Source organism: Toxotes jaculatrix, chromosome 13, assembly GCF_017976425.1.
Source record: "Toxotes jaculatrix isolate fToxJac2 chromosome 13, fToxJac2.pri, whole genome shotgun sequence".
Classification (NCBI taxonomy): domain Eukaryota; kingdom Metazoa; phylum Chordata; class Actinopteri; family Toxotidae; genus Toxotes; species Toxotes jaculatrix.
In genome coordinates, this window is record NC_054406.1 from 20,077,464 (window position 1) to 20,095,276 (window position 17,813).

Below are 17,813 nucleotides of genomic sequence, written 5' to 3' on the forward strand. Positions count from 1 at the left end.
AATGGACAAATGAAAGTATCTGTGACGACCATATTAAACACCTTAACTTACATTTTCAAGGTATATGAAGCACTGAAGCGTATTTTTAAGGGATTGTTGTTTCACATTGATTGCTTCCATCTATTAGAAATTCCTAGTTGATACAGTATCTTAAAATCTATCACGGTACATGTGATAAATTATCAGACGTACTGTAACTAAGGTAACCAAGCTGTCATCTCAGAGGAAACACTGGTCCTAAATGTTTCCTGTAAGGACTGAGGTCTAAAGGGATCAGCGCTGAATTGTCTGTCATAGTTATATGAACTAAGAGGTGAGACTGAGAGTCCAGATGGCATCTCCCTCTTCTTTTACCCCTTCGGGGTGAATCATATCATATGATGTCATGTTGTGGACGACATTAATCTGTTTGCTTTGTCTCTGCTGAGGTGATTCACATTCACCTGTTACAGTCTGTAAAAAGACTCTTCATTCAGTCTGCTCATTAGTAGGTGATTAGTCTCTTTGAAGCTGATGTGTCTGAGCTGAGTCGTGGAACTTCCTGTAAACACACACACACACACACAGGCGTTGTATGTGTGCAGGGATAATGAGCTAAGACCAGCAGCTTCCTCTGAATAACTGCAGTTTGATATCTCTACACATTTTACCTGTGTGTGTGTGTTGCCTGATTAAAACCAAATGACTTTCTCCTTTCATGCATTAGTTTCACAGTCCAGCCAGAGGCCTTCTTTAAAGTCACCATGGAAATAGAAAGGCCACCCTAAGGTGACCAGCTTGTGGGAGCAAAGCCTTATTGGCACGCGTCTGTTCAGCAGCCATCACTGAATCAAAACACACACACACACACAGGCTGTTATTTCACAGCGACTGAAAAGATGCTTCTCATTAAAAGACAGAGAGAGTGAGTGGTTAAACACCACAATGTGTGCTTGAATTGCATATATTAAACTTACATTAAGATCCTACAGTATTTAGGTTGTGTGTGTGTTTGTGTATGTGTGTGTTTGTGTAATGGTGTACGGTTTAAAACACACTTTGGGAATGCCTGGGCTCTTGTGTATCACTGAGGGGGAAAATAAGCAGCGGTCACATGGGAAGCCTGTCAGCTCACCTTTCACCCCTCCTCCAGGGGGACATCAATCAATATATCTGATCAATACCAAATCTATAATGCGCTGCCATGTTGTGACAGATATCCCTCCCACAACAAGCCTCTAGGTAGGACAGACACCTCAGGGCCAAACAGGCAGCAGTGACAGGCTGAAGCTTTGACTTTAAAAGGATCATAACAAGAGTTTTTTGACACTTGAATGAATTGAATGAACTAGAAAACAGGTTCATTTTCACTAGATCTCCATTGTTGATGTGTAAAACTACAGTGTGTATGAATTAAAATTACTCCCATGGCCTGAAATGAAACCATTCTGATGGGAATAGGTGCAGTCCATGCTTCCATGTTTTGCTTCAAGCCCATTCACCTGCTCAGATCTGCAGGAGCATCACTGTCTACCACAGCCTGAGTTTTATACTGCCACCAGATGGTGCCAAAAAAAGCTGTAATTTTACACCTGCTCCTGTTATTCTATGTTTTTATTATTGTCCAAAGTTTCCATAAAAACATCCACACCAATTATTGTTTGTTTGGTTGTTTGTCTGTATTTTTTCCTCTTATTGAGTGGGCTGGGGGTTGGGGTGGTCGTACCTTGTTACTGTGTACAGGTGCATGCTTGTGTTTCTATATGTATGTGTATAGGTCTGCATATACAATACATGTAAACAAATATTGCATATATTTTGTTAGTAAGTTTGTCCTGAATTTCCCGAGTTCATGTTGCTCAGTGCATATTGTAAATTTAAAGAATGAGACCATGGGTTTTAAAAAAGTGTCTGATTAAAGGACCATCCATAAAATGATAGGAATGAAAGGGTTTTGCTGCCTATTCAGCACAAACACAACTGACTGGAGGTGTGTAGCAAGTAGGAGGCAAACAACAGACAGTGCTCCACCATGTATAAACTCATTAGCAGCTCCTGTCCCACAGAGTGTGCAGCAGTGACAGAACAGAGAAGTGTTTCAGCACCAGGAACAGCTCCTCTAACAAACACAGGCTTTGTCACAGTGAAGACATTTCATGCACAACAATAAGGTATTTACAGTCTGTTGTAGTACACAGTCGTTCATAAACACCCGAACCAACTGAAGGTCCCTTTAAATGATTTGGCGTGAAGTTGATTATTGATCCATGACCAGTTATGTTACTTAGGCAATCCTATGGAGAAACTTGGAATCTGTTGTCACATATTTATGAAAACATGCAACAGAAATCACTTGTTGTTACTTTATAACATCTGATATACAGATCTATTAAAACATGGGCTGACTATTAATTGGAAAATAGTTTTGGGTCCTTATCGTCATACAGCTGAAGTCACCCATTGTGGCAGTATAATAAAGTGCATATACCCCGTTTATCAGGCAGCTGTTGAATGAAGATTCAGTCCTTAACATGTCAAGATATCAAAACAAGATCCTTTGTATCAAGCCTGACTGCAGCTCCCTCACACCCTCAGACCTTCACGGAGAATGCATATAAACCAGTGGACATCTTCTTTTCATAATCTATTTATTTAAAAAATGTTGATTGCTTCCATAAATGTTTGTTTTGATGAAGCAACGGCTGCTATTAAGGCAGCTAATGGTTAGAGATGATAGACTATTTCTTTTTATATATATGCCCATTATTAGCAGCTTAAATTTTCTATATGCAAAGCTATCATCTGTTGTTTAAGCATGATATGCTCTCAGAAACTGCTGGAGGACAATGACCAGCCTTGCATTCAGTGACTAACAGCTCCACAAGAATGCAGATCATAAATGCACTATTTCCTCACTCCCACTAGATGTCACCTCAAGCATGCAGTCTCTGAGCCCACCCAACACTACACTTATATTAGAATGGTTTGTGCACAATCTAAAGAAAGATGAATGCATCATATACCTCTCAGACACATTAGGGATTCTGGTCCATCCAAGCTAAAAAATCTTGTCATCTACATGGTTAAATAAAGATTAGATTGAATGAAGTAATGATAACTTCCTACAATAACAGGTTTATAGCACAGAGAAATTGATGTAACATCCATAGATGGTTGCTGAAAAAGATCAAATTTGTTATTGTAGGACAGGAAAGTACAATTTATGTGACTTTATAGTACAGCAAAACCTTTCCTTCATAATTAATAGCACTTTCATTTCTGAGTTAATGACACAGTATAAGACAGTGGCTTGGGGGGGCTTCAGTTTATCAGAGATTTCTGTAGTTAACTAAAATACAATGAAGCATCTGTCAGTTTGAGGCCTTACAAAAAATATATATAACAAATAAAGCAGAAGAGGCAGCCTATATGATGGGTGATTAGTGCCACAGCAAAAAATAAAAATAAAAAAGCTGCACTGACAACAAAGTCACAGATTTTTCTTCAACATACCACACAGAATGTTAATGTAAATATTTATGGTTTAGTTTTTGTAAAGACTTGATATTTTAAAGAATATGCTAATTTACTTTCTTTTTAAGGGGGGAGATGAGAAGATAAATATCAGTCATGGCAGTGTGTTAATTGTGGAGCTGGAACAGAAACTTAGTTAGCTTAGCTTAGCACAAAGACTGGAAGCAAGGGGAGACTGATAGCCTGGATCTGTGCAAAGTGAAGAAAATAAAGAAGTAAACTGTTGCATATAACTCCCCCCCCCCCCCCCCCCCCCCCCCCCCCCCCCTTCTATGTATGTATAGATTAAACAAACAAATGTCAGAATGTTAACGTATAAGGTATTGATTGGAGTATTTTTGAAGTTTGGACAGAGCCATGCTGGCTGTTTACCCTGGCCTCAGGTGTTTGTGCTATGCTAAATCTAACAACGTCCTGTCCTCACTCTTGGAAAGAAGGTAAATGACTGTATTTTTCCCAATGATGAATTATCCCTGTCAACTCTACGAATGAGACAGGATGTGAACCTTGAAAGTTTGCTGCACTACATGTAGTCCCCCTACTTCCTGCCATGGCAACACCGCTGTAAATAAAGAGCACATTTTAAGTACTACCAATAGGATTTAGTCTGTTATCACAGTCTACATTTTTTTTCTCTTTAGGCAGAAATATTTCTTTGTAACCATAACAACAGTTGAATTCCCACAGACAGGCACAAGCTCCACCTTCTGCCTCTGGGTGGCTTTAATCGCCCCTCATACATCTCTTTCCGGTCGGGGGTTAATCCCACCTCCCTCCTGCTCTCATCACACAAACAAATGTCTCCTTCTTCCGTCTAGCATTCAATTAAAAAAGAAAAAAAGTAACTGCGTCTCTCTCTAATTAAGGTTCCAGCTACAGAACCGAAGCCGCTTTCAGAGACCCAGCTGTGATCGCCTGTAATAAGGATGGGATGGACACCAAGAGCCGCGGTTACAGCTCCGTGCTGAGCGGAGCAGCAGACGGACATGCGATTGGATGGAAGACAAAGGTAAACCAGACTGTGGCTTGTCACACATTCACAGAAGCCTCGGCTCCGACCGGACCGGGTTCTGCTTTTCAGCGGAGACATGACGGAGCTGTTGAGTGAAATCGATTCCTCACTTCTCTCTCCGAGAGAAAGGATGGAGAAGACAAAATAAAATCCGACGCGCTCATCATGGCTGTGCACAGGCGAACAGAAGGCGGCTTGTTGCAGCGCTGTAGTGCAGGATGCCCTCGGGTCGTGATTATGGAAGTGAAATGAGATTGCTTTAGTTTATCGTGCGTTTTTTTTTTTTTTTTGTTTTTGTTTTTATTTTGTTTTTTTTACAGACTCCATTATGCACCAGCCGCTGCAGTGACTGAACGCCTTTTTTCTGTCTTTCTTTTACCTGCTCGATGCCAGTTCATGCTGAAGGACGATAGCTGCCTCCATGGGCTGTAGTTGGCGTTAAAGGCGAAGCCGTATCCCTCCCCCGCTGGCTCCTGTACCGGCTGCTCTCTGCAGCACCACGGACAGCGACGATGACTCGGCTCCGCAGGAAGGCTCTCGTGGCGCTTTTCCTCTTCACGCTCTTTATTTTCGGGACCATGATGGGGCTCAGGACGCTGAAACCCAGCGACGGCTTCTCGGACATGGCCCCGGGGATGGACTTCATCGGGGAGAGATCCGACAGGAGGCGGCTGGATGTGAAAGACGCGGTGGTGGTGTCGCCAGGCCAGTTCCACATGGGCAGCAGCGACACTAAGGTGGTCTTCACCAAATCTGACCGAGATTACAGCATATTCTACGACGTTCACATATTCTACTACCTGTGGTACGGCTCTCCCAGCATAGACAACAAGTACATTCACTGGGATCATGTGTTGGTGCCACACTGGGACCCTAAGATTGCAGCCAGTCATGCTCAAGGAAGGCACACCCCTCCGGAAGACATTGCCTCAAGTTTTTACCCCGAGCTGGGACCCTACAGCTCCAGGGACCCCAAGGTGCTGGAGTCACACATGGCCCAGATAGAAGCGGCAGCAGCAGGTAACAGTTCTTGCTTCACTGGCTCCACATGTTTGACTTGTTGTGGTAAAGTGTTGACACCCTCCCAGGGCCATAGTCCAGATTTCAGAAATCCCTGGGTTACATGACCCAGACATCAAAACTAAAGCCTGACTTATTTATATCATTTGGGGTTTTCACTTTTTTGGGGATTATGGGATTATGTAGTAAAACCCCAGACAAGGCAGTTAATGCTGCACAATCATGCAAAACCTTAACCTGGTATCTATTCAACCTGGCAACTTCAATACCAGCATCAAGAGTATAAACCATAATCATATGGTTTCTGTGACAATTTAAAATACAGCCCACAATTTACAGTTGTATTAACTAGGTACCAATAAAATACACAGTACTGGTACTTAGATGTAGATACAGCAGAAGAAAACAAGACTGTGGGGAAAAGGGAGTAACAAATGGGAATTTTAGAGGAAATGAGAAATGAATCATACAAAGCACAGACAAAACTGAAGTTTGGGGGGGAAATAATTAAAGCATAAATGTATGATAATGTTCTAAGTCCTATGAGGGGGGAATAACGGACTGTGGGGATAGTGAAATATAGGTAAAGAAGGAGAGAAGTGGAATTATGCTTCTGTTTTCTCTGTGTGTTAATCCTGTGCTCCTCAATAGACAAACTCAAACAAAAAAGAGTGAGATAGTACCTCAATCATCCAGCAAAACATGGCTGTAACACACGCTTTATCACATTCAAACTTCATGCCTGACTGCACTCAGACCAGACTTCCTCCCCTCCTCTCCATGCTGGGGTGTTGTAGGGGTGCTGGTGTTGTCCTGGTATCCTCCCGGGGTGGCGGACGACCACGGGGAGCCCACCGAGGACCTGGTTCCTGCTGTCATGGACGCCGCCCACAGGCACAGCATCAAGGTAACTGGTGAGACAACCGGTATGTTTTTCCTTTCTGATGATTTACTGAATGAGTGAATGGCTTTCCAGTGACAGTGCGATGCTGCAGGCGAGGCTGAAAATGTTCACATATCCTGCATGCAAATAAGAAAGCTGCACTGAGTCAGTTCATATGTGTGTGATGTAAATCAAAAATCAAAATTTTGCCCAAATTTTTACTGAATTTTGATCAATTCTGGAAAAGAAAGTGCAAATTAATACGTGTCTCCATCCACTACTGTTATGCAAAATTGAGGAGTCAATAGAAACAGCTGGTGACGCTGATTCTCCTGTTGGGTGCCAATGAAACCACTGCAGAAAAAGAGGCTGCAATCAGATGACATTATAATGTTTATGTTATTTTCATGTGTTAGTTTACGATATTTCTTTGAATTGTCTCCGTCTCAGCTCAGGTAGTTTTATGCCGATAAAAAACAAGCAGACTTGAAAACCACCTTCTCTTCTAGTCTCTCTGGCTGTCCATTCTCTCAAAGGTCAGGACTGTCAGGGTGACTTTCTGTTGGTCAACAGTGCAAATTTACAGTAGTGTTTGTTTTTAAATCCTGGTGTGACAGGATCTTAAAGTCTACATTTAATCCAGTTGAGAAAAAGTGTGTCGTGCCCTTTACTGTAAACATAGACTGTGTTACAGCTGCGCTGATTTGTGGTTCACTGAGACAACCGACAATGAGGACCTCTGTGCCTCTACATGGCTGTTTGGGTTTCAATGCTCTGACCTCAAAGCCTGACATGTGAAGTAATGTGGACGCCGCAGAGATTAAAATGTTCTGCTGTCAGACTCATTCGAGCTGAGCCAATAGCTGCTTCTAAAGACCTGAAGTGCTGAGCACAGGCTGTAGATTCAGCATGAACAGGACAGAGGAGCTTTCCGTCAGTCTACTTTCACGCTCCTTATTTGGAAGTCTTAAACTGAGAACTGGGTCTCTCTGTGTGTCTCAGTCAGACTTACACAACAGTGTGTATCTCACAGCTGACCTGAGGGCTAATGCTCCAGTGTTTCAGTGCACCAGAGCCGCCACTGACAAAAACACAGGCTGAAGTCTGTGTGTGTGTTTGTGTCTTTGTGTGTCCTCTGCAAGTGTCGTATACGCGCGCCACAGGATGTGATGGTGTGATTTTGACAGTGGAGGAGTTCCTCTGTCAATATTCAGACGAGGGATGAGGGGTGAAGATTGATCATCCTTCTAAATTCCATCCAGAGCAGACCGCTGGTGTCAGGGGAATCAGTTAGCACATCACGTATGAACGACAAGAGGACACGGGTCGATCTATAATCCCTTCCAGTCCCTCGCCCTCACTAATTAAGCATAGATTGACCCTGTTTGCTCAGTGAAATGTTGATGTCAGCATGTCGGCTGCACACGCATCAGAAATGAAAACTTTAACAAGTGAACAACATCTATAACAAGGTGGAGTTGATCTCTCACTAACAGCTGCCAGAACATGGATGATTTCCACATATGAATGAACTGATCCAGCTCTTCCTTTTACTGTCAAAACACAACCACACATGCTTTTGCTGAGAATGTATATGCAACTGTCATTTACATACATACATTACATACACAAGTGTTGCGATGATGAAATGACTTACCCTTTGACTCACCAGTTTGCCCTCAGCTCTGCTCTTTAGCTTCTTCTTCGTCATTGTTTTGGTTTTACAGGCAGCAGCTTCACTGTTTGGTTCAGTGAATATTGGACTTACATTCACCAGGAGGCCAGAAACACAGCTGTGAATGAATGATTCTGTTGTTTTGTGTTTACTGGATGTGTAAATAGGCAACTATTTGCATCAAACATCTGCCCAAAAGAACTGTCTAAGGCAACTTTAAAGGGCAACTGAACACATCCCTCTCCTGGTCTGGAAAACCGACCGCAGCGCATATGATGGCATCATGTCACAGATTTAAAGATCAGATGCTGCGTTCATGTCAAGTTGGCTTTGCCTTAGTCACCAGTTTCAGACTTCACACACCTAACGAAGTCTCACACAACAGCCATCTGAGTTGTCCCATTGCTGCGTATCTCTACCATCAACCCTACATTACACGAACATGGAATAAGTGGTTGAAAAATGTCACAGCTCCGAATGAAAAATGTCACGGCTCTGACACTCTCTCCGTAGTATTAGCGAGCCACCTGAGAGGGGTACTTAGCTCGCCTATCCTGCCCCTCACACCTCCATTATAGCTGAAGTGCATAGGAGGCTGAAGGGCAGTGTGTGATATCTCTTTAAAGCATCTGGATGTTATGAGAAACTGCCATATTATAGTGACAAAATTGCCCCTTTATGACACTTTCAGCAAGAAAATCTTTTGCCTGTGCTGTTCCTTTGGGTTCCTGTTCCTGGAAGTTAAATATAAATGTGTTGTGTTGACTGAACTCAGGTTAAATTGCAGGATTTCTAATAATTTCTGGTTAATCTGGCTTCATCTTTGTGCCATTTCAAGCCCACAAGAAACGAAATTGCCTTCTTTCATGATGGTGTTTTGCATCTGCACTTATGAATTTATCATCCCAGTTTACATAATTATCTGAATTAACGTGGCATATACCAACACGAGGATAAAATGTCACTTCAGGTTAGTGTTTCTCATCGTCTGAAGAGAAGCCAAACGTCGGTGAAAGGTGCTCGGGAGGCTTGTTTGTTGTGGCAGCATCTAAATACACCCGAGGCTCGGAATGTAAATATGAGAGTCTGTCGGCATCGCGCAGCACGGGGGAATCTGAGCAAACAAAACACCTTTCATCTGCATCCATCCCCGGCTCGTTCAGCCGAACGGGAACAGACCGAACGGCGTCCTACCTCGCTGGCCTTTCATGATTTCCAACCGGTCGAGACGGCTGACAAGCACGAGCCCGGGCGCCAAACGCTGCCACGTTGCCATGGAAACTGTTTATGAAGACCTTGCAGCCTCTTTTGAGAGAGGGAGTGGGCGTTGAGCGTTCAGTGTTTGTGGCTCGACAGCTCTGTCAGAGCTTTACTGTTTGCCACTCTGCTGCAGTGGAGCTTGTTCCTCTGAGTGACTGAGGCGAACAAGGATTACCGTAGTTTTTTTCCTGGATGACAGAGGGCATCCATCACTCAACTCCCAGCTCCTGCTACAGGACATAACACACTGTTTTAGCAATTTTCATGTTTTAATTAGATTCCTTAAAAAAATCTCTCATGCATTTAAACTGAAATTCCCTTTGGATCACATAAACATAAACCTAAATGTGATCCAGTATAGAGATACTGACCTAATTCAACAGAGATCCAGCCAATTGGTGCTAGTAGTCTCACAATTAATGAAACTGAGATCACCTGAGTGCAGTGACGGTGTCTCAGGTGATTGTGGTATAAAGACACCTGTGTGTGGAAGGTCTGCTCAGTAGTTAATCAGTATTCCTGGCTACAATTACACTATGAAGACAAAAGAACACTGCAAGTCAGGGGATGGATACAAAAAAATATCCAAGTCACTGAACGTCCCCTGGAGTTCAGTTAAATCCATCATCATCAGAGATGGAAGGAAAATGGCACATGTGTAAATCTGCCTAGAGCAGATTTGCAGTTTTGCAAAGAAGAATGGAGTAAAACTGCAGTGTCCAGGTGTGCAAGTCTGCAATTGTGGTGCAGAAGGTGCATCCACTAAATACTGACTTGGGGATTCCATAAAAAAAAATCTCTCATGCATTTAAACTGAAATTCCCTTTGGATCACATAAACCTAAAAAAAAAAAAAAAAGACTCAGCAGATATTCTTTTAATTTTTAATTACTACTGAGACGCAGCTAAAAAAAAAAAAAAAAAGGAGACAGTCTGGGTCAGTGGTATAGATGTCATCTGCATGTGTTGACAGATGAGATAGCAATACGGGTCACGCCTGTGGGGATGGTGAGCATCTGCTTCCCTTGTTCTCTGCTTCTCCTCCCTCTTACCTTCATTCTCCAGAAATCCTCCATATCCTGCAGCTTAAACTCAGGCTCTATCTGCCCTTCTGTCTCTTTCTGTATTCACACCATTAGTGTACTTCCCTGTGTGTGATAGAGTTGCCATGGAAGAATCTAAGCACACTCAGTCAAATTCCCATTTTAAAAATGTTATTTTTTTGCACACTTAAAAAGACCACATGGAGTATTTGACCAGTAGCAGTGCTGTAGAGCAATGTTAGAACAGCTCTAATATGAGCACATGTGTACCAGCATGGGGTTCATCTGTATTTGTGCCATCTGCAAAGGGTAATGCATAGTAAAGCATGTCAGTCAGCGATGGGAACCTGGAGGTTTGGGAACCTGCACACACACAAAAAAATAAAAAAAACAGCTTAGGAAATGTTTTATGAGATGGAAATGGATTCAGCATGTATTTAAATGTCTTGAGAATATAAATGCTTAATCTAAATAAAACTGTAACTGTTTATAATGAAAACTCCGCTGGGTACCTTTAACTGAGGAACTGATGTTTCAGTGAAACTTCAACAGTGCTGGCAAAAAATGAAGGAAGGACTCCTTGATGCAAATTCTGTTTTTGAATTTGGTAACAGGTGTAGACTATTGTAGTGCCTGTAAACAGTATTCATCCCCTTAAAGTTTTCCCCTTTTATTACTTTTATAAATGGAACATAATTCCATTATATATTATAATTTCATTCCTGAAAAGGATTTACAAAAAAAAAGCTTTTTAATGTCAAAGTGGAAACAGATTTCTACAAAGTAATGTCAGCTCATTAAAAATACATAATGTAAAATAAGTGGTTGCATGAATATTCACCCCCTTTAGAGATACTGACCTAATTCAACAGAGATCCAGCCAATTGGTGCTAGTAGTCTCACAATTAGTGAAATGGAGATCACCTGAGTGCAGTGACGGTGTCTCAGGTGATTGTGGTATAAAGACACCTGTGTCTGGAAGGATCTGTTCAGTAGTTAATAAGTATTCCTGGCTACAATTACACCATGAAGACAAAAGAACACTGCAAGTCAGGGGATGGATACAAAAAAATATCCAAGTCACTGAACGTCCCCTGGAGTTCAGTTAAATGTGCAAACCTGACAGAGCATGAGCAGTTTTGCAAAGAAGAATGGAGTAAAACTGCAGTGTCTTATCTCCTCCTTCCTGTTCAGCTTGTATATGTTAAATGTCTGACTGCTGGTGATTGCAGCCTGGAACGGTGTTAAAAACTCATCTGAGCACTGTGGGACAAAGTTTAGTTTGCTTGAAGAAGTCTGGGTTCACATAGTCGTATACCCTCGCTTGACTTGACTCAGCTGAAACCAGCTCTCATACACACTCACTGCCCCTCACTCTTATTATTCATGTCGAACTGCAGCCTGTGTGTTGAAGAATAACAACAAAAAACAGTCTTCTTTGAAGCTGTTGTTCGTGTGTCAATAAAACAGTTGACTCAGAGTTTGTTAGCCTGTTAGCCTGTAGCCTGAGGACATTATTCTTGATGCCTGCTGCCTGTGGATAGTGATGCATCGTCTCAGGGTCTTATTTTATGTTACTGCTATCATGCATATGAGCTGATTTTTGTTTATTTGTTATAAAAGTAATGGACACAAAGCAACAATACATATATCACAATATATTTTAGGATAATAAAGGATGTATTGCTTTGCTTGCACTTGGTGGTGTGCAACACCCAAAACTGGAAAACCCAGACTGTTTATACTATCATGTTGACATAGGTTGTAACGGCTGAAACACAGCCTTAATCATTTTTTAAATAAAGATCTGAAATCAAGCAACAGTTCCTAATCAAACGTGAGATAAGTCAGCCCTGCTGTATTCACACTCCGCTGAGCAGCAGGAAATATATGCTTCACTTTCCACTGCAGGTTCACTCTCTCCTTAATTTGCATAAAATTCCTGCGCAGCAGGGCTGTAACGTCTGTGTGAAACATTTCATCTGTCAATCATCAAGAGGCACATGCACATCCATAAATTCTTTGTAGGTGCCGAGCAACAACTATCCTCACAAAAGAACAGAATAAAGTACAGGCACATCTCTATCTGTCTTGTTCCCAGTTCTTTTATTATACACGGGCATAACGTAAATTAGAACATTGTCAGTCATGTGTCTTCTTCTCGACCAACTGTGGTTGAAATGCTGTCAATCATATCCATGTAAAAATGTAGCAGCAGTGTAATCATTAAGCTCTGGGGTTTTTTTTTTTTTTTGTTTTTTTTTTTAACTCAGTGAGACTACATTACAAAACAGTCTGTGCATTGTGAAAATTTGTGAACAAACAATGGTCACAAAGCAAATTTAGACCACCATCATGTGTTGTGCTTAATTCAAGGTGTCCATCTGGAACAGCAGGATTTGAATTGTTCAAAATAGAGACGTTTTAAAAGCTTTGACTTTTTAGAACTTATTTTGAAAAAAAAAAACTGTCTGTGTGAGAGGAATCCAGCACCGGAGTCCACTGAATAAACTCCTTTTTAAACGTAGATGTCGTCGTCTCAATGTAATACGACATTTTCTTGGCTTATTACTTTGAAAAATACTTTTTCCTTTGGTTCATTCTAGACACATTTCTGACCTCAACACTTAGAACCCAACTTAGTCATTCAATCACATCTTTCACTACACAAACTTTAGTGGAGGAGTCAAAACATGACTTGTTACCCTGCTGTTCATCATTAAGAATATCCTTTAATTTGATGTTTAAATTTGCATCGACCTGCTTACTCTCTTGGTCTTGAATAGGACTTGACTGGATCTGTTTTCTGTCTTAGCTTGAGCTCAATCCTCTTTGAACCTGGTCTTGATTGTGGCCGTGTTATAAATACACATCATTAACGGGCAGCTGTGCATAGAGTGGTTACATAAGGAAACACTGCACAGAAAGCTGCTCATTAAAAAAAGACAGTAGACATGCTTGGATTGGTCACAGTGTAGGGCAGTTTAATATTAGAGTATTCGCACAAAAACATGCATCCGCTGTGGTATAAGTACCTCCAGAGCAGGCATGGAACAACACTTAAACACGCAAGTCAACACTCCACAGACCACTAATTAAATGTTGCCTCTACAGTGCCTGTCCGTCAAAACCTATAACACACAGGAATAATCAGCGGCAAGTGTTCAGTGTGAAATTCAGTGTATAACCCCTTATTTTTCAGGCTTTTGTGTATTCATGTCGTGTTTTAGCTAACATCCGTGTTCTAATGTGTTTCTGCACAGGTGGCCTTTCACATACAGCCCTACAAAGGACGGACGGACCAGAGCATGCATGACAACATCAAATACATTACTGACAAGTAAGCTGTTTTTCTGTGCATCCACTTCCCTCATCAAAAGGTCAAACTCTGCTGTCTGTATCAGTGGCCACTGACAGAAGCCTAACGATGTGGTGAAACATGACGCCTGATAAAGGAAGATGAGGAACAGGTAGTTAAATATAGATGTGTTCCTTGTAGCTTTTGCTCTGACTTCAACCAGCCTGAGTGTGTGTCAAAGCGAATCTGACTCTTTGTCTGTCTCATAAAATTGATATTCAGTTTTTCCTATAAATCAAGTGATGTATAAAATATTTTAGCTACACCAGAGAGATATGGGGAAAAGGCTTTGAGGTTAATCATACAAGATTTCATCTACTAAGATATTCAGTCTGAAAAATCACCATGTTACCAAGAACAAGAATAAAGAGTATCAGTGGTGTTATAGTGATACTGGAGTAAAATCAAAGCTCAGGTTAGAGTGCCTTGAGTTCTGATATCTTGGGCTTTATATTGCTGCCAGTATTTTTCAAAACCCACTGTGCTGACCATCTGTATAAAATGAAACAAAAATGGGAGAGACAGGAAATAGATATAACAGTTAAGGTGTGAAATATTCTTTGAATGTCTGACTCAAACTCAACCTGTGAAATTTTAGCTGTTTTAAAGGTGCTACATTTGGCATTTTGGCATCATTAAATATAAAATATTAGCATAGTTACAATCAAACAAATAAGACCACTGATAGGATTGTCTGTAGACCTCTAGCCTGGCTATTGCACTGACTCTTGGTTCAGCTTTATGTCAAGGTTTTCCATCACTAGCATGTAACTTGCAGTCTCATATTGCAGTCTGACCTTACCGCTACACCAGTCAATATATTGATATGAACAATGGCTCAAATGACTATGTCTAATGAAAGGTGTAGCTCAAAGTGCAACTGCTCTCAAACATCTAAGTCATGAGACTATAATATGTTGAATGTGATGTTAAAGCCCCTTTGCTTAAGATTTGAACCATTTTAAATGTCTGACTTTGGTGATTCCCAGTGTTAGTAGAAAAGTAAAAAGACCTAACACCAAACAAATCCTATTTTCAGAGTATTTATGCCAGTGACAATATGTTTAACAACAGCAAATTAAAGCCACTATGTGCAGGATTTGAAAATATCCAATGTTGGCACTCTCCAGTGGTGATATCAAAAAAGACACTGTAAATCTGCATATAGTAGCTTTAAAAAATGATTTCTCAGGCATATTTTTAACAACTCCTCTCTCTTGTTTTTCTCAGGTATGGAAAACATGGCGCCTTCTACAGATTCCGGTCCAGTACAGGACGAGTCCTGCCTCTGTTTTATGTCTATGACTCCTACCTGACGCCGCCAGAGTCCTGGGCAGAGCTGCTGACCGCTAAGGGCTCCCACAGCATCAGAGGCACGCCTTACGATGGCATTTTCGTCGCCCTCATCGTTGAGGAGCGCCACAAACATGACATCCTAGCCAGCGGTTTTGATGGCATGTACACCTACTTTGCCTCCAACGGTTTCTCCTTTGGCTCGTCCCACCAGAACTGGAAAGCCATCAAGGCCTTCTGCGATGCAAACAATCTGCTGTTCATCCCCAGCGTTGGTCCAGGTTATGTGGACACTGCTGTTCGACCATGGAACAACCATAACACCAGGAACAGGGTGAATGGACGTTACTACGAGACGTCCCTGCAGGCAGCCCTGTCTGTCAGACCAGAAATTGTCACCATTACTTCCTTTAATCAATGGCATGAAGGAACGCAGATAGAGAAGGCTGTACCCAAGAAAACAGTGACCCGTTTGTACTTAGACTACCAACCCAACCAGCCTAATCACTACTTAGAGCTCACACGTCAGTGGGCCGAGAACTTCAACAAGGAGAAGGACAAATGGCTGATGTGAGCGTGATTTTGTTGCCCTGGTAGATGCATTAAGTCTCACTGCTCTCACTGTAGAAAGACAACAACTTTATGTTTGTGCACCTTCCTGTTTTTCTCCATTTCTGCGCACTGCTGATGAGCTTTACCCCGAGTGTCCACTCTGCCCTCTGTTTTTAACCACTAACCTTTTTGTACAGGTCAATAATGGCACTGCTTTGTCGAAGCTACAAAGTCACAGTGATAGATAATCATTGTTTCCTGATAACAAATCAGTTTCAGTATCTGTTCAAGAAAGTGTGACTATGTACAGCGACTCTGCTCTGTAGGGTTTTTTTGTCTTATTTTCTTATGATAGGAGACTGTTCTTGTTCTAAGACTGTTTTTTCCTGTATTTCCTTGAAGACAAATTAAAATGTGTGTCTGTTTACTGGTGGAGCATCATTGTTTGATGTAAAGTGACAGAAGGGCAAAATGCAACTTCCACAAAAGCTTAGAGGAATCATCAAAGATCTGCCCAGAGCTGTAACGGCAGCTTCTGAGTTGTAAGCTGTCTTGTATCTGGTTTTAACAGCTGAAATCTGGTACTTAAGTCAATTCCCTCAGGCACCCATGGAGAAATAATCACTGCAGTCAGCCTTAAAAAGGGGTTGTGCAGTATTGAAAAGATGGGACAGACAGAGAAGCTTCAGAAGTACAGCTAAATTATGTGTGCACTGAGGTTCAGAATCCAGATTAACTAAACCCCTTTATTTGGAGATCTGAGATCAAATCTGTCTGGTTGTTTGGCTGCTCGTGTTCTTTTTCCCATCTGACTACTTTTTACAGCCACATTCCCAGGTCCCAACAAGTTGCAATAAACTGGAATTATTATCTCATTCGCTAACAGAGATGTATGCAAGTTAGTTTACTGGAGTGACAAGTGAAGTTGAGGGGTTGATGATGGTCAGTGAAGCCTGACTAAGTGCCTCCATACCAGGCAGTTGGAAGTGGAGCACATCAGACGTAGTGATCCAACCGATGTCAAAGTGGCCTGGCTGCAGTCCTCATGTGAATGAGAAATCAGTGGAGCAAAGCAGATCCCTCAGGACAGTCTAATACTACGCTTTGCTGGCACTGCCCCCATAAAGCCTGTGCCCATGGAAATCATGTTAGTACCAGGCTGCCGGAAGCCCTTTTACAAATGTCAGACCTCAGAGCAGCTAAACATTGCTAATCTACGGTGTGGAACCTCTGCAGCTGAATTTAGACCCCTCCATATGATAAAATACTTAGATCACTTCTACAAGAACTACTGATGATTTGTGCCTCAACTACGACTATTAAGAGTTGCTTCTACTGTTGCCACTACACGGCAACCCAGAGATGTGCAGTATTTTTGTGTGGTATGTCTCTGGGGATGGCAGTGTTGGTCAGTCCGTCGGTCACAGCTACATTTTGGTCTAGACTGAAATATCTCATCAGTTGCTTGATGGATTGCCATGAAATTTGGTACAGACATTCATGGTCCCCAGAGGATGATTCATAATGACTATAATGATCTCTCAACTTTTCCATTGGTTCACAGCCAAATAACAGGAAAACTGATAACTTTTCCTCAAGCAGTAAGCTGTACAGAGGAAGAAATGCTGCTCGGGACCTCAACAGAACAGCCATCCATCAGACACACTCTGAACAAGTTCAGTGACAGGCGAGGAGTGGTGTTAGCATTAATAAGTGATGTAGAAACTAAATAATGAACAATATGATTTCTACACTCACTGCAAGTATGTTAATGTTATCACAGCTTTAGTAGAGTAATGAGAGATTAATAATCCCTAACACTGCAGCTGGTGCTGATCCAATTTCATCCGACTAACAGGAGGGCCTGAGGTTTCAGTCATTATGTCTGTCAGTCATTACACTTTGGTCCACACCAAGAAATCTCAACTGCTACTGTGACCTTCTCTCCATTAAATTTTCTGTGGATGTTCATAATATTTTTATATATATGATTATATTTTTAACACCCTCCTGTTCTTTCTTCTATCACCACCTTCAAGCCAAGGTCATCACACACACAAAAATATCAAATCTAACAGGCAGCTTGTTTTGGAGAACATTTGGGGTGAACCCATTGTTTCCTTTCCTATGGTGCCACTTAAATAAATCATATTTGTTTTGCCCCAAGCTCTTTTTTTAGTCTTTAGGTCCTTTCATCCCATAATA

The 17,813-nt window shown here is 41.7% G+C and overlaps 1 protein-coding gene across 1 annotated transcript; it reads left to right on the top strand.

Annotated features, from left to right (window-relative positions):
- The first annotated feature begins 5,037 nt into the window (after window positions 1-5,037).
- Window positions 5,038-15,742, top strand: maneal (mannosidase endo-alpha like). The gene is made up of 4 exons (XM_041053764.1): window positions 5,038-5,545; window positions 6,343-6,452; window positions 13,669-13,745; window positions 14,994-15,742. The coding sequence occupies exons 1-4, from the start codon at window positions 5,038-5,040 to the stop codon at window positions 15,628-15,630; spliced, it is 1,332 nt and encodes a 443-aa protein (XP_040909698.1). The 3' UTR covers window positions 15,631-15,742.
- Window positions 15,743-17,813: the final 2,071 nt, after the last annotated feature.

Coding starts and splice junctions, on each gene's coding strand:
- maneal (XM_041053764.1), top strand. CDS start 5,038: ATGACTCGGCTCCGCAGGAAGGCTCTCGTGGCGCTTTTCCTCTTCACG. Junction 5,546..6,342: donor GATAGAAGCGGCAGCAGCAG/GTAACAGTTCTT, acceptor GGGGTGTTGTAG/GGGTGCTGGTGTTGTCCTGG. Junction 6,453..13,668: donor CCCACAGGCACAGCATCAAG/GTAACTGGTGAG, acceptor GTTTCTGCACAG/GTGGCCTTTCACATACAGCC.